We start from the raw sequence: 18,150 nt of genomic DNA on the forward strand, positions 1-18,150 counted from the left end.
CTCTCGTAGATGCAACTGCATGGCTAGATTCAGCTCTAACTCCATCTAACAGTTTGCAGATGATACTACTTGGCAGGCCACATCTCAAATAGCAATGAATTGGGTACAGGAAGGAGATGGAGAGCTGAGTGACATGGTATCCTGACAACAACCTTTCCATCATTGTCAGCAAAACAAAAGAGCTGGTTGTTGACTTCAGAAAGTGAAGTTGGTGCAGATGCTCCTATCCATATAGGTGATGTAGAGGTTGTTGGTGCAGATGCTCCTATCCATATAGGTGATGTAGAGGTTGAGAGCTTCAAGCTCCTAAGTATGCACATCACCAATAGCCTTTCCTGGTCCAACCATGTTGATGTCACGCCCAAGAAAGTTCACCAATGTCTCTACTTGCTTGGGAGGCTAAAGAAATTCAGCATGTCCTTGATGATGCTTACCAATTCTTATTGATGCGCCATAGATAGCATTCTGTCAGGGTGCATGTGGCTTGATATGGCAGTGTGACTGCAAGAGACTACAGATAGTTGAGGACACAGCTCAGCACATTGTGGAAAATGGCCTCTATGAACTCTGCCTATACTTCTCACTTCCTCAGTAAAACGGACAACATAATCAAAAACCTCACCCACCTGGACATTCTGTCTTCTCCCCTCTTCCATGGGTCAACAACAAAAAAAAAATACAAAAGTCTAAAAGCTCAAGCCACCAGACTCAAGGACAGTATCTATCCCACTACTCTTGAACTGATCTCTTGTATGATGAGATGAACTTCAGGCCTTATAATCTACACTGTTACATACAATCTTGCACTTTTTCAGTAGCTTTTGCGCTTTATTCTGCATTATTGTTCTACCTATTCTAGCTGAATGCACTGTGTAATAATTTGATCTGTACAAACAGTTTTCAAGACAAACTTTTCACTATATCTTGGATAAGTCATCAGGACCGGTCGAGATATACGCCAGGCTACTGTGGGAGGCGAGGGAAGAGACTGCTGAGCTTCTGGCAATGATCTCTGCATCATCAATGGGGACGGGAGAGGTTCCGGAGGATTGGAGGGTTGCTGACGTTGTTCCCTTATTTAAGAAAGAGAGTAGAGATAGCCCAGGAAATTATAGGCTACTGACTCTTACTTCAGTGGTTGGTAAGTTGATGGAGAAGATCCTGAGAGGCAGGATTTATGAACATTTGGAGAGGCATAATATGATTAGGAACAGTCAGCATGGCTTTGTCAAAGGCAGGTCGTGCCTGACGAGCCTGATTGAATTTTTTGAGGATGTGACTAAACACATTGATGAAGGTAGAGCAGTAGATGTAGTGTATATGGATTTCAGCAAGGCATCTGATAAGGTACCCCATGTAAGGATTATTGAGAAAGTAAGGAGGTATGGGATCCAACAGGACCTTGCTTTGTGGATCCAGAATTGACTTGCCCATAGAAGGCAAAGAGTGGTTGTAGATGGGTCATATTCTGCGAGGAAGTCAGTGACCAGTGGTGTGCCTCAAGGATCTGTTCTGGGACCCTTACTCTTCGTGATTGTTATAAATGACCTGGATGAGGAAGTGGAGGGATGGGTTAGTAAATTTGCTGATGACACAAATGTTGGGGGTGTTGTGGATAGTGTGGAGGGCTGTCAGAGGTTACAGCGGGACATTGATAGGATGCAAAACTGGGCTGAGAAGTGGCAGATGGAGTTCAACCCAGATAAGTGTGAGGTGGTTTATTTTGTTAGGCCAAATATGATGGCAGAATATAGTATTAATGGTAAGACTCTTGGCAGTTTGGAGGATTAGAGGGACCTTGGGGTCTGAGTCCATAGGACGCTCAAAGCAGCTGCGCAAGTTGACCGTGTGGTTAAGAAGGCATACGGTGTATTGGCCTTCATCAATCGTGGAATTGAATTTAGGAGCCGAGAGGTAATGTTACAGCTACATAGGACCCTGGTCAGACCCCACTTGGAGTACTGTGCTCAGTTCTGATCGCCTCACTACAGGAAGGATATGGAAACCATAGAAAGGGTGCAGAGGAGATTTACAAGGATGTTGCCTGGATTGGGGAGCATGCCTTATGAAAGCAGGTTGAGTGAACTCGGCCTTTTCTCCTTGGAGCGACGGAGGATGAATGGTGACCTGATAGAGGTGTATAAGATGATGAGAGGCATTGATCGCATGGATAGTCAGAGGCTTTTTCCCCAGGGCTGAAATGGCTAACATGAGAGGGCACAGTTTTAAGGTGCTTGGAAAGTAGGTACAGAGGAGATGTCAGGATAAGTTTTTTACGCAGAGAGTGGTGAGTGCGTGGGATGGGCTACCGACGACGGTGGTGGAGGCGGATATGATAGGGTCTTTTAAGAGATTCCTGGATAAGTACATGGAGCTTAGAAAAATAGAGGGCTATGGGTAACCCTAGGTAATATCTAAAGTAAGTACATATTCGGCATCGCATTGTGGGCCGAAGGGCCTGTATTGTGCTGTAAGGTTTCTATGTTGTAAGGCAGTTATTCACTCACACGTCTGTTTATTATTGGTACTGAGCAGTCTATGTTCATAACTTGACCCTGCTTTCTTTCAGCTGCAACCAAATTAACTTCAATCTGGATTTGATTGTCAGTTGCAGTCTATCATCCTGATGTGCTGTTTCCTGTGTTCCAGCTCCTTGCAGGGGCCAAAGTGAATGAGTTGACAAAGCACCGTCAGACAGCCCTCCACCTTGCGGCTCAGCAGGACCTACCAACTATCTGCTCTGTGCTGCTGGAGAACGGTGTGGAGTTTCCTGCTGTTGATGAGAATGGGAACAATGGTAGGGGACTGGCAATGATTGATTTCAACAGGCTGTGAGCTCATGTGTTTGAACATTAGCTTTTGCATCACTTTATCAGCAAAGCAACAAGAAAAACACAAGGTTCAAGATTGTTTAGTGTCATTTCTAGTACTCAAGTATAAAGGACAACGAAATAATTGTTACTCCAGATCCAACGCAGCACAAAACAAAACAAAGACAAAGAATACAATAATTTTAAAAACACAAATGCATAACATACCTTATATACATAGATTGTATGTCCATAAAGTGAAGCTAGGCACAGGATATCTGTACATGGGGTGACTGACAGGAAATGATACAGCAGTGGTGGTTGGGGGTGTGGTGGGGTGGGTTTGTGGATGGAAATGTTGATCAGCCTTGCTGCTTGGAGAAAGTAACTGTTTTTTAGCCTAGTGGTCCTGACGTGGGTGCTGCATAACCTCCTCCCTGACTGGAATGAGACAAATAGTCCATGAGCAGGGTGGGTGTGATCCTTCATGATACTGGCCTTTCCTGGCACCTTTCTATATACATGTTCTTGTTGGGTCGTTTTGACTACACGTGTAGAGCCTTCCTGTCCGCCGCTGCGTAGTTTCCATCCCATGCAGTGATGCAGCTTGTTAGGATGCTGTCTACTGCGCATCTGTAGAATGACGTGAGCTTAGATGTGCATGGTCCAGACCTCCTCAGAAAATGGAGGTGTTGATGATCTTTTCTGATTGTGCAGAATCTGTTCTGGGACTTTGAGAGGCTATGTGAGCTATGCACTCCCAGGAATTTAAACTGCTCGTGGTTTCCGCCGCTGTGCCGCCATTATAAAGAGGGGTGTGAGTGATGAAAGTTTTCCTGAAGTTGATGACCATTTCCTTTATCTTGCTGACATTGAGAAGGATTAATTTGCCTGACATCTGGCTTCTAGCTCTTCCATCTCCTCTCTGTAGGCCATCTCATCGTTGTTGATGACCCCCATCACGACCTTGTCATTGTCATATTTCCCCAGGCTGTTCTTATGAATGTGATCACTGAACCGCATATCACACTAAGACACATGATCAGTGTGAGTCAATCCTCAAGGAAGAGGAGGAAGAGATTGAGTATTCCAGGTCCTAGGCAGCTCAAGGGAATGAAGTTAGTGATGCTTAGGAAACTGGAGCAGAAGGAAAAGGGAGAACGATTGTCTTGTGTTTAATGCTTCACTATAACATGTGAATACACAAGAAAACTCTGCTCAGAAATTGGCCACATTTCTAAGTTCTTTGACATTTAATTTTTTAACTATAATCTCTGTCAAGGGCTTTAAGATGTACTTGAGAAAAGTGGTTCATTCAAAAAAAAACAGTGAAGTTACTGATCAGCAGCCAAAGTTCTGGGCCATTGATCTAGAAATATGGCTCTGAATCCCACCATGGCCACTGGTGGATTTAAGAAATTAAATTGGAATAGTTTTTCATAATAAAAGCGAGCAACATAACCATAAAGCTCTGTAATCATGAAACCATGTCGGGGTGAAAACATGTCAGGGTCACTAATCTTCTTCAGAGAATGTTCCTTCAGAAAGGTTCTGAGTCCAGAACCATTGGCTGTTGCTGTTAGCTGTCTCCATGGATGGAAAATCACCAACCTAGCCAATGATTCCCACTCAGTGAGTGAGTAACAATGTTTGTAACACCATGTGATTACCACAGAGACATGACTGTTGGAAACCAAGTGCTGGTTGAACTCAGCAGGTTAGGCAGCATCTGTGGAGGGAATGAGCAGATGTTTTGAGTGGAGACCCTTCATCTAATCTATCCTCATTCAACCAGATTTTCAGCAATCCTACCTCTAGAATCAAGGAGAAATGTTGCAATTTGGGGATCGAGAGATGAATAGCCAGTGTTCAGAAGGAAATTTCTGAAAGATGTCAAATTGTGGAGTGAAACTCCCCTCAATATAGAGCAATGCTAGTTTAACCATTATTACTAGATTTCCAATATTTTCCATTGCCTCTGTTTCTTTAATTAAATTATTACTGCTAAGTTTAGGCTCATGAGTTACTAATGTAGGGAGTTAAAACAATTTGGATAACTGAGGATCTGTTGCTGTTCAGCTTTTTGTTAGTGTTAGAATTCACCACTGGAGTGCACATTAGACGATTTTCCAAAGCAGTCCTGATGTGTGTTTAAAAAAAAAAATAAATAAATTACAGGTAGGTTGTAGTTGTAGAAATTTTGTATTAGCTGCCATCTCAATGGGACTTTTACATTTATTTTGGTGAGTTTATACTTTCCAATAGCTTGACTGATCAACCTCATTACATTTTTTCCAGCCCTTCATCTGGCAGTTATGCATGGTCGCCTCAGCGTGGTGCGTGTTCTCCTAACGGAGTGCAGTGTCGATGCTGAAGTTTTCAATCTGAGGTATGATCGGTTGGACAGAGGGATATTGTGGAAAATGAGTATTCTGTTTGCCTTTTCACTGACACATTTTCATGAAGCCTAATGCAATTCAGATGTCTGTGACTTGGTTACTTAAGCAACTTGCTTGAAGTATGAGTTTTAATTTCTATTCCTGTGAGCATACATTTGTAAAACCGTTAATTTGCTTTGTGGTAATGAGAGATATTTTGTAAATAGATTAAAGTATAAACCTCAAGGGTAGTGATCTCTGGCTTACTCCTGGTGCCGTGTGCTGGTGAATCCAGGAACAGAATTGTTCCAGGCCAGATGAATGTGTGGCAGAAATTCAGATTCTCTTTTGGGGTAGGGGCAACCTGTATAAGGCAGAGTGGTTGCACTTGAGCTGGAGGGGGACAGGTGTCCTAAGGAGAAGTATGCTTTGCCACCAAAGAGGGCAGGTGTGGGACTTGAGAGGGAAGTCAGTGAGAAGCAACTTGAGTGTGTAAGCCTAACAATCAGGATGGCCGTGTTCACAGTAAAAGGGCAAGTGGGATCTCGGCTTTAAATTGCATCTATTTTCAAAGCCTTTAACTTGACATGTAAGGCAGATGAATTCACTGTAGGTTGTCTCTGGGGACTGAGTTTTTGTGGCCATAACTGAAACATGGCTGAGAGATGGGCAGGATTCGCAGCTCATTGTTCTGGGACAGAGGAAAAGATAAAGCTGGAGGGGTTGTGGCCTTTTTGACAAGGGAAGACATAACAGCAATGCTTGGAGAAGATATTCTTGGATCATCTAATGAAGCCATTTGGGTGGAACTTGGTGTTATGTACCCCGTAACTGGGTTGCCAAACCGGCAGAAATGGACCACTTAGTTGGAGTCTGGATTACTGGAACTAAGAAAGTTTTATTAAAGAAATAAGTAACGCAGTACTCTAATCGTAGGGAAATGAATGTAACAGATTAGCAATGATAAAACACACATGTACACAGAACTAGGGTAATAGGAATCAAACAAGCTCTATCGCAGTCTAAGGGTAAAATGGTCAGTCTCAAGTGACGCAGAGTTCAGTTCAGCTTAGGACTGTTCGCAGTAATCGCTTCTGTGCCGTTGGAGAGAGAGAGAGAGAGATAATATGCAAATTCTGATTCACACAGACCTTCGTTCTTCGCAGTTAGCTTTCGGGCAAACCCTTTTATGTCTTCTGTGGTCACCGACTGTGACCCCTCCGTTCTGGATACGACCGTTCTTCCGCGGTGAACCCGGCACCCAGGCAAGGGCAGACACACACACCAGGTTCCCGCCGATCGAACCTTTTCACCCTGTGCGTCTATGGTCAGTTCCCGCGACCAGACCTCCAAACTCTCACCAATTTGTGGGGGCACACCGCACTTCCAGGGTCTCGTTATCTCGTGGTGTGTGTCTTGCCTTAGTGAACCTGTTCTTTTTATCCCCCTGTATCGCCTGTCCATCAAACTTCGAACAGTTCAGGTTCAAAGCAATCGGTCTGTCAGTACTCGGACTGGTGTCTCTTTCCGTTATCTCTTTCTCCTCTCTCATTAACATTTTTGAATGCTGCTCCATTGTCTCACTTACCTCTCTCATTAGCATCAATCTTCTGATAACTTGGTTTTTCGTCACATAAGAAATGAGAAGGGATGGTAGGCTATTTTGTATACCCACCCTGTACAAATAGTCTGTGGGAGCTTCAGGAGCTGATGGGTGCATTTGTAATATTTAAGAGGTATTTTGATAGGTACATGGTATTTGGGAGAACTTGGAGGGTTATGGGCCAAATGCCAGCAACTGAGACTAGCTGGGAGGGTCCTGTGGTAGGAATGGACCAGTTGGGTGAAAGGGCCAGTTCTCTTGCTGCATTACTCTTGATATTTTGCTGTAGGCAGTTGAGTAAACCATGCTGGAAAGGTAGACTCACTGACCTAGTAAATCAATAGACAAAGGATTACATGCTAACTAATTAGCAAATATCATGCGCAGCAGACATTTAGCAACAGTTGAAGCATTGAGGAATGCCTGGTGGGTGATCTGTCCCGGCTTTCACCTTGAGACCCTACCGTCTCAATATAGAATTCAACTAATTCTTTTCCACCTGACATCAGGAAATGGATGTCGCTGGATGTAGCAAAGTTGATCAACATCCTGGCTGTGGCACTGATTGTGCTCCAGAACAAAGAACACCTCTGACCAGATGCTTTAGTACATCTACCCAGCAATGTGGAATACTTTCCATTTGTACCTTCACAAAGTGTTTGCAAAATCCAGGATAAAGCAATCTGCTTGAACAGCACCCTAAGTGTTAACATCAACCAGCAATGTCCACATCCCTTCAAGGAGTAAAATAAACACGAGGAGAATGGTTGGAAAACCTGTTCCTTGTGTTATCCCATTAGATTTTGAGTGGCTATGAACAGGGTTTGAAAAGATGAATTTTTAAAATTGTTTTTGCCAAGATAGTGATTCACTTGGAGGAAAATGAAGTTGTACCTAATATTAACCTAATACTGGCAGCAATAACTTTCAGCTTCAGATCTCATGGCCTTTGTGTTCATCTGTCAACTGTTATTTGCATTCTAACCATTTACCCCCCCCCCCGCCCCCCCCCCCAACTACAGGGGACAGTCACCTATGCACGTATTGGGACATTATGGGAAAGAGAATGCAGCAACTATCTTTGAACTCTTCTTGGAATGTATGCCTGATTACCCACTGGATAAGCCAGATGCTGAGGGGAACACAGGTAGGTGTTAAATCAGAATGAGTGCAGCTACAGTAAAATCCTATAATCTGCATGCTGAGGGTTTTTGTGCAGGGCGAGTAGATTTACAGTGATTGTGTTGTTCTTTTATAACCCAACATTCTCTTCTTTTTTTTAAGTTGGTACACAGTATTTCCCAGTGAATCCAGTTCCTGTGCTCCCTCTCATCTCGCTGGGTTCAATGGAAAGTACTGAAAGAATGTTGGGGTATAACGGAACAGCACTCAGTGAGTTGAGAAGCAATCTTCACCTGGTGAGCCAGGTGCTGAACCATCAGCCTTTCCAAACAGTTCAATAGTGGGTTATCAGTTTCATATGTATTTTGATTATATATTGTATTTTAGGTATCAGTGGTTAATTTTTTCAGATTTCCTAAGTTTTTAAATAGTGATGCTGTCTGGCCTGGAACTCATTTTTCATTCTGTTTCCCAGTCAGAACTTTATAAGGGTCACTGAGCTGGAGTTGCCCTGTTGGATCTCTTGAAGTTGCTGGTGACCTGGTCATCCTGCCCTTCTGACTGAGTGACCTAGGAGTTGTCTTGTAATCTGTATGGAAATCAACACTTGGGGGAGAAACTGGGCAAGTGTTCTAAGGAAAAGAATGCAATTGGGAAAGATCAATTGGAAGCACGAGCTAAGTTTGTGTAATATGGAGTTTGAATCAGAAGTCAAATGAATGAAATGGTGTTTGGAAAGTAAAATCAAGATGAATCCATCCAGTGGTTTCTGCTGCTTGTTGCCCAATTGCTCCTTTTGCTGCTGTAAAACATGACTATCTTGTGCACCTGTGTGCAGTACATCTCCCTTCTATAGCAGAGAGGCAAAGCAGCAGTGAGGTCATGGACCCATCAGATTACAGAAGAGGAGGTGTTTGCTGTCTTGAAGCATATTAGGATGGACAGATCCCCAGGGCCTGACTTGCGAGAGGCAAGTGCAGAAATAGCAGGGCCCCTAGCAGAGATACATAAACCAGCCTTAGCGACAGGTGAGGTACCGCAGGATTGGAGGATAGCTAACGTTCTTCAGCTGTTTAAGAAAGACTCTTGGGAAGAAACCAGGAAATTATAGGCCAGTGAGTCTGACATCAGTAGTAGGAAAATAATTGGAAGGTATTCTAAGGAACTGGATATGAGTACTTGGATAGATAGCATGTCTTTGTGCGTGGTACTTTGTGTCTAATCAATCTTAGAGTTTTTTGAGGAAGTTACCAGGAAGGTTGCTGAAGGCAAGGCAGTGGATGTTGTCTACATGGACTTCAGCAAGGCCTTTCACAGGGTCCTGCATGGGAGGTTGGTCAGGAAGATTCAGTCGCTTGGCATTCAAAATGAGGTTGTAAATTGGAATAGACAGTGGCTTTGTGGGAGAAACCAGTGAGCAGTAGTAGATGGTTGTCTCTCTGACTGGAAGGCAGCGACTAGTGGAGTGCTGCAGGGATTGATGCTGTGTCTGTTTGTTATCTATATCAATGATCTGGATGATGATGTGGTTAACTGGATCAGCAAATTTGCAGATAACACCAAGATTGAGGGTACAGTGGACAGTATCAGAGCTTGCTGTGGGATCTGGACTAGCTGGTAAAATGGGCTGAAAATGGCAAATGAGTATGAGGTGTTGCACTTTGAAAGGACCAATTAGGATAGCTCTTGCAGAGTGAACGGTAGGGCACTGAGGAGTGTGGTAGAGCAAAGGAATCTGGGAATACAGATCCATAGTTCATTGAAAGTTGTGTCACAGGTAGATGGGCCGTAAAGAAAGCTTTTGGCACTTTGGCCTTGTAGATCAAAGTATTGAGTACAGGAATTGGAATGTTATACTGATGTTGTGTAAGATGTTGGTGAGACCTAATTTGACATATTGTGTCCAGTTTTGGTCACCTATCTACAGGAAGGATGTAAAGAAGGTTGAAAGAGTACAAGGATGTTGCTGGGTCCAAAGGACCTGAGTTATAAGGAAAGATTGAACAGAAGATTTAGAGGGGATTTGATAGAGGTATACAAAATAATGAGGGGTGTAGATAAGGTAAATGCAAGCAGGGTTTTTTTCCACTGAGGTGGTTGAGACTAGAACTAGAGGTCTTGGGTTAAAGGTGAAATCTTTAAGGGGAATATGAGGGGAAACTACATCATTCAGAGGCTGGTGAGTGAGTGGAATGTGCCGTCAGCGCAAGTTGTGGATGCAGTTTTGACATTTATTAAGAGAAGTTTGGTACATGAAGGGTTATGGACTGGGTGCAGTTTGATGGTACTAGTAGTTTAAATGGTTCAGTATGGACTAGATAGGCCAAAGGGCCTGTTTCTGTGCTGTAGTTTTCTATGACTCTATGACACGGTTATTTAATGCAGATTGGTATAACTGAGCCCTGGGTCATATGGAGTGTTTTTATTGCCGTATTCTTAAATCTCTGAATAAAATTATGTTGGGATCAGAGGCTGTAGCACATAACTATGTTTTGGTTTAATTTCTTTGACAGTCTTGCTTTTGGCCTACATGAAGGGAAATGCCAATCTATGTCGAGCCATTGTGCGAGCTGGAGCCCGTCTTGGTGTCACCAATAACCAGGGAGTCAACATCTTTAATTACCAGGTGGCCACAAAGCAGCTGCTCTTTCGGCTTCTAGGTAACGTGTCACCAATTGCAGGGCTGGGTTTAATAAGGTAGTTTGTGCAGTTTTAAATACTGGAACAGAGTGATCAATGGAGGGAATGGAATGTGGTGACCTGATTTTCCTTTCAGTCTGTTGGAATTTGAATCACAATCTGATCCAACACGCTCAATATTCAAATATTATAAAGACTCACCTGGTCATCTTGCTAGCCTGTCATTCATGTCCAATTAGTCTCATTCTAATGAAGCAATAGTTATGCTATAGAATTGTACCAACCTGTGACATGCTTCAATCCAACAGCAGGGATAGACCCACCAGAGACGGCAGCACTGGGAATGTCACCATGAGTCTTCAACATAGACTTCACACATCATGTGTGAATTTGTAATGTGTAGGGTCAAACATGCACCCTGATTATTACTTATGGCCTTGGGTCGATCGGGTCCATGACACCTCCCAACAGAGCCATTCTCTTTGGTCCCGTTGGCTCTCTCCACGTGTGCTCTCTCCTGCAAGTAGCTATGTCCCCATGGCCATCAACTCTTCTGAGATCTCTTTGTCACTTAACAACACCCAGGAGTAATTTCCAGTATCCAGTCAACCTACGAGGACATCTTTGAGATGTGGATCGCTTCTGATGGAGGTTCCCATACTTGAAGTGTTAACTGTTATTCATTTCAAAGATGCTGCCTGACCAGAATTTTTCTAGCAATTTTTAAAATCGATTTAAGTATCTGCAATTTATTATTTTATATTAAGTTTCGGAAATGTTTGGGTATCATCTAAAGATGTTGATAAAAATCATTCAGATTATGGGGACTAGACTCCTGTTTAGAAGTCCCACAGGGATTCTACAGGGTGACCTTGGATGCCACCCAGTTGCTGAGTTTTGCATCTTGTTTCAGACATGCTGTCCAAGGAGCCTCCATGGTGTGATGGTTCCAACTGCTTCGAGTGCATTTCCAAATTTGGAGTGACCATGCGCAAACACCACTGGTGAGTTTTGTTTTTGAGCTCCAGTATATTTCACTCGTGTAGCAACCTTATCATGTTTGTATACTTGTGCAACGTCAATGAACTGAGGTTTCTATGGCATAGGTGATTGTTTTTATAGCACTGGAGCAGGAATTGACCCTCGGAAAAGCTAGTCACCATTGTATGTTGCTTACTGTTCAATAATCTGATCTTTGGTTTCAGTCCATTTTCTTCCTAGATCCTCAATTTTGTGGCACTATGCAAAAGAAACTATCTTGACCTTGAATCTAATTAATGAGCATCAACAGCTCTGTACGGGTGAGTGCCAAAGACTTGTAATGCCCAGAAAGAATAAGTTCCATTGCTTTCTCTTGAGATGGTGATGGTGCTCCAAGGGAAATGTACTTGCAAAGCCATCATGGGCTCTAACCTTCCCACCATCCAGAACATCTTCAAAGAGACATCCATCATTAAAGCCAGAACATGCTCTCTTCTCATTGCTATCAGAGTGGGGTACAGGCGCCTGAAGAAAACACATTCTATATTTTTGGAACAGGTATTTCCTCTCTGCTGTCAGATTTCTGAAAGGACAGTGAAGCCATGAACAGTACCTCACTGTTTTTGCTCTCCGAGGACACCAAGCTATACTAACCTCCTCTGAAACAAGAACAGCCAGGCAGGCATCTGACACAACATTCATTAGTCTTGACACCAATTTAAAATCTACTTTTCTGTTTGGCCTATTATTTCTTTCCATATTATATTCTATTTGCCATCTCACTTAGCTTTTCTTTGTGCATTTGAAGACCTTTTCCCCTCCAAACTTGCTTTTCTTCCATACTGCATCAGCAAATGCAGATTCATCACACAGTCCCTTGCGTATAATAACTAATAGCGATTCTAAGTAATTGTGACCCCAGTGCTGATACCCCACTAGTTAAAACTTGTCCTCCAGAAATTTACTGTTCATCCTAGCTGTTTGACATTTGACATTTCTGCCCTGAATGAAAGACTTGGTTGCCTCTCAGAATGTTGCCTCAACTTTAAAAGGATCAGTGCTTCTTTTGGGTGGTCTTTTTAAATATAGTTACTATTTTTATTTAATTGTTGATTTTTTTTTGTTTTTCTCTTTCCAAACAGTACACAATATGCAGTTAAACGATTAAGATTTTATAACTCTTACTTTGACTATGTGGTTAGTAGAGAAAATATTAAAGAAAAAAGCGCCAATAATCTTATTAAACAGTCTGTGCACAAATCGTTGGAGCTCATGGCTTCCCCTTCGTGGATCCTCCTTCGATCATCGCCGACCTTCGGAGTCCGCCCAGTCGGGCAGCCCACCGACTTGCTCAAGTCGTGTCTCCTCTCTTCATTCCCCTCGCGCCTTCTGGCAAAAGCCCGCAAATCCAATAGCTTACAGACACACAAGAAAGAATAACGTATTCTCCCATTGGATAAAGTCCCGTTATCTCTAGTCATAACCCAAACATTGCAGCTACAGAGAAACCATTACCTCAGCAGTTAACATTACGGAGAAGCCATTACACACAGTATAGGCCCTTTGGTCCATGATGTTGTGCCAACCTTTCGACCTACTCCAGGATCAATCTAACACTTCCCTCCTGTATAACTTTTATGTTTCTTTCATACATGTGCCTATCTTGTGACTCTCTTAAATGCCCCTAATAATTCTGCCTCTACCACCACCCCTGACAGTTCATTCCATGCACTTACTGCTCTCTGCTTTTTAAAAAAAATAACCTCTGGCATACCCCTATACTTTCCTCCAAACATCATAAAAATATGCCCTCTTATACTAGCCATTGCCACCCTCCACTCTTGTGTATGCCACTTATCATGTTGTACATCTCTATCAAGTCACCTCTCACCCTCTTTAGCTCCAAAGAGAGGAGCCCTACCTTGCTGAACCTCTCCTTGTGAGACACATTCTCTAATCCCCACATTCATTTACAATCAGGCAACAAGAGGCGTACACAATACTCTGTGTGGTCTAACCAGATCTTTATAGAGCTGTAACATAGGCATAGAAATACAGCACAGAAACAGGCCATTTGGCCCATCTAATCCATGCCAAAACCATTTAAACTGTCTACTCCCAACGACCTGCACTGGGACCATAGCCCTCCACACCTCTACCATCCATGTACCTCTCCAAACTTCTCTTAAAGGTTGAAATCATGCTTACATGAACCACTTGTGCTGGCAGCTCAGTCCACACTCTCTCAACCCTCTGAGTGAAGAAGTTTCCCCTCATGTTCCCCTTAAACTTTTCACCTGTCACCCTTAACCCATGACTTCAGGTTGTAGTCCCACCCAACCTCAGTGGAAAAAGCCTGCTTGCGTTTACCCTGTCTATACCCCCTCGTAATTTTGTATACCTCTACCAAATCTCCTCTCAATCTTCTATGTTCTAAAGAATACGATTCTACCCTATTCAATCTTTCCTTATATCTCAGGTCCTCCAGACCTGGCAACAACTTTGTAAATTTTCTCTGTACGCTTTCAACCTTGTTTATATTTTTCCTGTAGGTAGGTGACCAGAACTGCACACAATACTCCAAATTAGGCCTCAGTGTCTTATACAACTTCAACATAACATCCCATCTACACTCAATGCATTGACTTATGAAGGCTAATGTGCCAAAAGCTTTCTTTACGACCCTATCTACCTGTACGCCACTTTGAATGAATTACGGACCTATAGTCCCAGATCCCTTTGTTCTACCACACTCCTCAGTGCCCTATCATCACTGTGTAAGATCTACTCTGGTTTGTCATACCGAAGTGCAAAACCTCTCACTTGTCTGATTTAAATTCCATCTGCCATTTTTCAGCCCGTTTTTCTAGCTGGTGCAGATCCCTCTGTAAACCATGTTAGCCTTCCTCACTGTCCATTACCCCCCCTAATCCGGGTGTCATCTGCAAATTTGCTGATCCAGTTCACCACGTTATCATCCAGATCAATGATATAGATGACAAACAACAACAGACCCAGCGCCGATCCCTGTGGCACTCCACTAGTCACAGGCCTCCACTCAGAGAGGCAACACTCTACTACCACTCCACAAAGCCAATGTCTAATCAAATTTACAACCTCATCCTCAATGTCGAGCTACTGAACCTTCTTGACAGCCTCCCATGCAGGACCTTGTCAAATGCCTTGCTAAAGTCCATGAAGACAACATCCAATGCCTTGTCTTCATCCACTTTCCTGATAACTTCCTTGAAAAACTCTATAAGATTGGTTAGACATGACCTGCCATGCCGACTATCCTTAATCAGTCCATGTCCATTCAAATACTTATTTATCTGATCTGTTAGAATACCTTCCAATAACTTTCCCACAACTGATGTCCGACTCACTGGCCTATAATTTCCTAGTTTATGTTTAGAACTGCTTTTAAACAGCAAAATAACATTGGCTATCTTCCAGTCCTCTGGTACCTCTCATGTTGCTAAGAATGATTTAACTATTTCTGCTAGGGCTCCAGCAATTTTTGCTCTTGTCTCTTGTTACATCTGAGAGAACACCTTGTCGGGTCCTGGGAATTTAAACACCCTGATATGCTTCAGGGTAGCAAACACCTCCCCTGTAATCTGTCCAGGGACCATGAAGTTGATGCTGCTTTGCCTCACTTCTATAGACTGTGTCCATCTCCTGAGTAAATACAGATGCAAATAATTCATTTAAGATCTCCCCCATCTGGTTTGCCTCCACACATGGATAACTATTTTGATCCCTTGCGGTCCTCTTACTCTTATATATCACTTGGGATTCTTCTTCACCTTGTCTGCTAGAGCAACTTCATGTCTTCTTTTGGCCTTCCTGATTTCTTTAAGTGTTCTCTTGTACTACTTGTACTCCACAAGCACCTCAATTGGTTCCTACCTGCCGATACCTGCTGTGAACCTCCTTTTTTTTCCCCCTCTTAAAAGTGCCTCAATATCTCGTGAAAACCAAGGTTCCCTACACTTGTTATCTTTGTCTTTTATTCTGACAGGCACATACAAGCTTTGTACTTTCAATTTCATTTTTGAAGGCCTTCCACCTACCAAGTACACTTTTGCCAGAAATCAGCCTGTCTTAATCCACACTTGCCAGATCATTTCTGATACTGTCAAAACTGGCCTTTCTCAAATTTAGAATCTCAACCTGCAAACCAGACCTGCCTTTTTGCATGCTTTGAAATTAATGACATTGTGATCACTGGAAGCAAGGTGTTCCCCTACATAAACTTCTGTCACCTGCCCTGTCTCATTCCCTAAAATTTCCTTAATCCCCTGACTAATGATGGCCAACATACCATTAACCATCCTATCAACTTGCACAGCAGCTTTGAGGTACAGTGCTTGTATATAAAAAAAAGTCTCTTCCCCTCCCCCCCCCCGGGGAAGTTTTCATGTTTTATTGTTTTACAACATTGAATCACAGTGGATTTAATTTGGCTTTTCTTGACTGATTAAACAGAAAAAGACTCTTTCGTGTCAAAGTACAAACAGATCTCTCCAGAGACCTAAATCAATTACAAATATAAAACACCCAAAATAATTGCATAAGTATTCACCCCCTTTAATAAGACACACCAAATCATCACTGGTGCAGCCAATTGGTTTTAGAAGTCACAGAATTAGTTAAATGGAGATCACCTGTGAGCAGTCAAGACATTTCAATTGATTGTAGTAAAAATACACCTGTATCTGGAAGGTCCAGTTGCTGGTGAGTCAGTATCTTCTCTTCATGATGTAGTTTTTGCCAAAAGAGCACCCCAAGCAACTCCATGAGAAGCACAAGTCAGGAGATGGATACAAGAAAATTTCTAAGTCATTGAATATTGCTTGGAGGACAGTTAAGTCAGTCATCAAGAAAGGGAAAGAATATGGCACAGCTGTAAATCTGCCTAGCACAGGCCGTTCTCAAAAACTGAGTGTCTGTGCAAGAAGGGGACTAGTGAGGGAGGCCACCAAGAGACTATAACAACTCTGGAGGAGTTACAAGCTTCAGTGGCTGAGATGGGAGAGACTGTGCATTCAGACTGTTGCCCGGGTACTTCAATCTCAGCTTTATGGGAGAGTGGCAAAGAGAAAGCCACGATTGCGGGGGGGGGGGGGTAGGGGGGAATACTCTCATGAAATCTTGCTGGAGTTTGCCAGAAGGCATGTGGGAGACTCTGAAGTCAGTTGGAAGAAGGTTCTATGGTCTGATGAAACCAAAATTGAGCTTTTTGGCCATCAGAGACTAAACACTATGTTTGGGGTAAACCAAACACTGCACATCATCACAAAACACACCATCCCTACCGTGAAGCACGGTGGTGGCTGCATCATGCTGTGGGGATGCTTCACTGCAGCAGGCTGTGGAAAGCTTGTGAAGGTAGAGGGTAAAATGAATGCAGCAAAATACAAGGAAACCTTGAAATAAGATCTGATGCAGTCTGCAAGAGAACTGCGACTTGGGAGAAGATGTGTTTTCCAGCAAGACAATGATCCCCAAGCATAAAGCCAAAGCTACACTGGAATGGCTTAAAAACAACAAAGTCTTGGAGTGGCCAAGTCAGATTCCAGACTTCAATCCGATTAAAAATTTGTGGCTGGACTTGAAAACATTCCCATGCAATCTGGCACAGCTTGAGTAGTTTTGTAAAGAAGAATGGGGGAAGATTGCAGTGCCCAGATGTGCAAAGCTGATAGACCTATCGACACAGACTCAAGACTAATTGCTGCCAAAGATGCATGCACTAAACCCTGACTTGAAGGGGGGTGAATTCTTAGTCAATCAATTGTTTTGTATGTAATAATTTAGATCACTTTGTAGAGATCTGTTTTCATTTTGAAACAAAAGATTCTTTTTTTTGTTGATGAGTGTCAAAAAAGTCAAATTAAATCCAGTGTGATTCAATGTTGTAAAACAATAAAATGTGAAAATTTCCAAGGAGTGTGAATACTTTTATAGGCACGGTATCTATGGACGTGGACCACAAGATTCTCTGTTACTCCACATTCTAAGAATCCTGCCATTAATGTTGTACTCTTACCTTCAAGTTCAAACTTCGAAAGTGTATCACTTCAGTTCTCCAGATTGAATCATTTTACAATGATTACCAAATTCCTGACTTTTACACTGTTGCTGCATTTAAAGTGCACTCTGACTACTTAATTTGTTTAATTTTGATGTGTGTGTGTGTGTATATACACACACACACACACACACACACACACACACTCTCACTCAAATAATTTCAAGACCTTCTAGCTTAGTGGGCTAGCATTCCTATCTCCTGAATGAGGAAATTCCAGCCATTTGATCTGATGGGCCCCAGAGTGCCATCAAGCGGTTATAACAGCACTGGACTGTTGCCTTTCAGATGAGAGGTCAAAGCAAGTTGTCTGAAGAATGGAAAAGATCTTTAGCTATGGATTACATATTGGGCTCTGCCCTGAGAGAGTAACTCTTCAAATGATGCCTATGTCATTATCTGTTCGCTAACACTGTTTTTGGGACATTGTTTACTGGCGGCCACATTTCCCTATATTACAACTATTCTTCAACACGCTGGAGGAACTCAGTAGGTCGGGCGGCATCCGTGGAAATGATG

General features: G+C 42.8%; 1 protein-coding gene across 1 annotated transcript in view; it reads left to right on the forward strand.

The window, feature by feature from the left end:
• ankfy1 (ankyrin repeat and FYVE domain containing 1) overlaps positions 1-18,150 on the forward strand; it is a 98,995-nt gene that overhangs the window by 74,617 nt on the left and 6,228 nt on the right. Inside the window, exons 20-24 of the mRNA XM_063031506.1 lie at positions 2,650-2,797; positions 5,109-5,199; positions 7,814-7,938; positions 10,427-10,573; positions 11,467-11,557. Coding sequence (XP_062887576.1) covers positions 2,650-2,797; positions 5,109-5,199; positions 7,814-7,938; positions 10,427-10,573; positions 11,467-11,557 — 602 coding nt within the window. The remainder of the gene's footprint in view (positions 1-2,649; positions 2,798-5,108; positions 5,200-7,813; positions 7,939-10,426; positions 10,574-11,466; positions 11,558-18,150) is intronic.

The sequence above is a fragment of the Mobula hypostoma genome, chromosome 23 (genome assembly GCF_963921235.1).
Source record: "Mobula hypostoma chromosome 23, sMobHyp1.1, whole genome shotgun sequence".
NCBI classification, from domain to species: Eukaryota; Metazoa; Chordata; class Chondrichthyes; order Myliobatiformes; family Myliobatidae; genus Mobula; species Mobula hypostoma.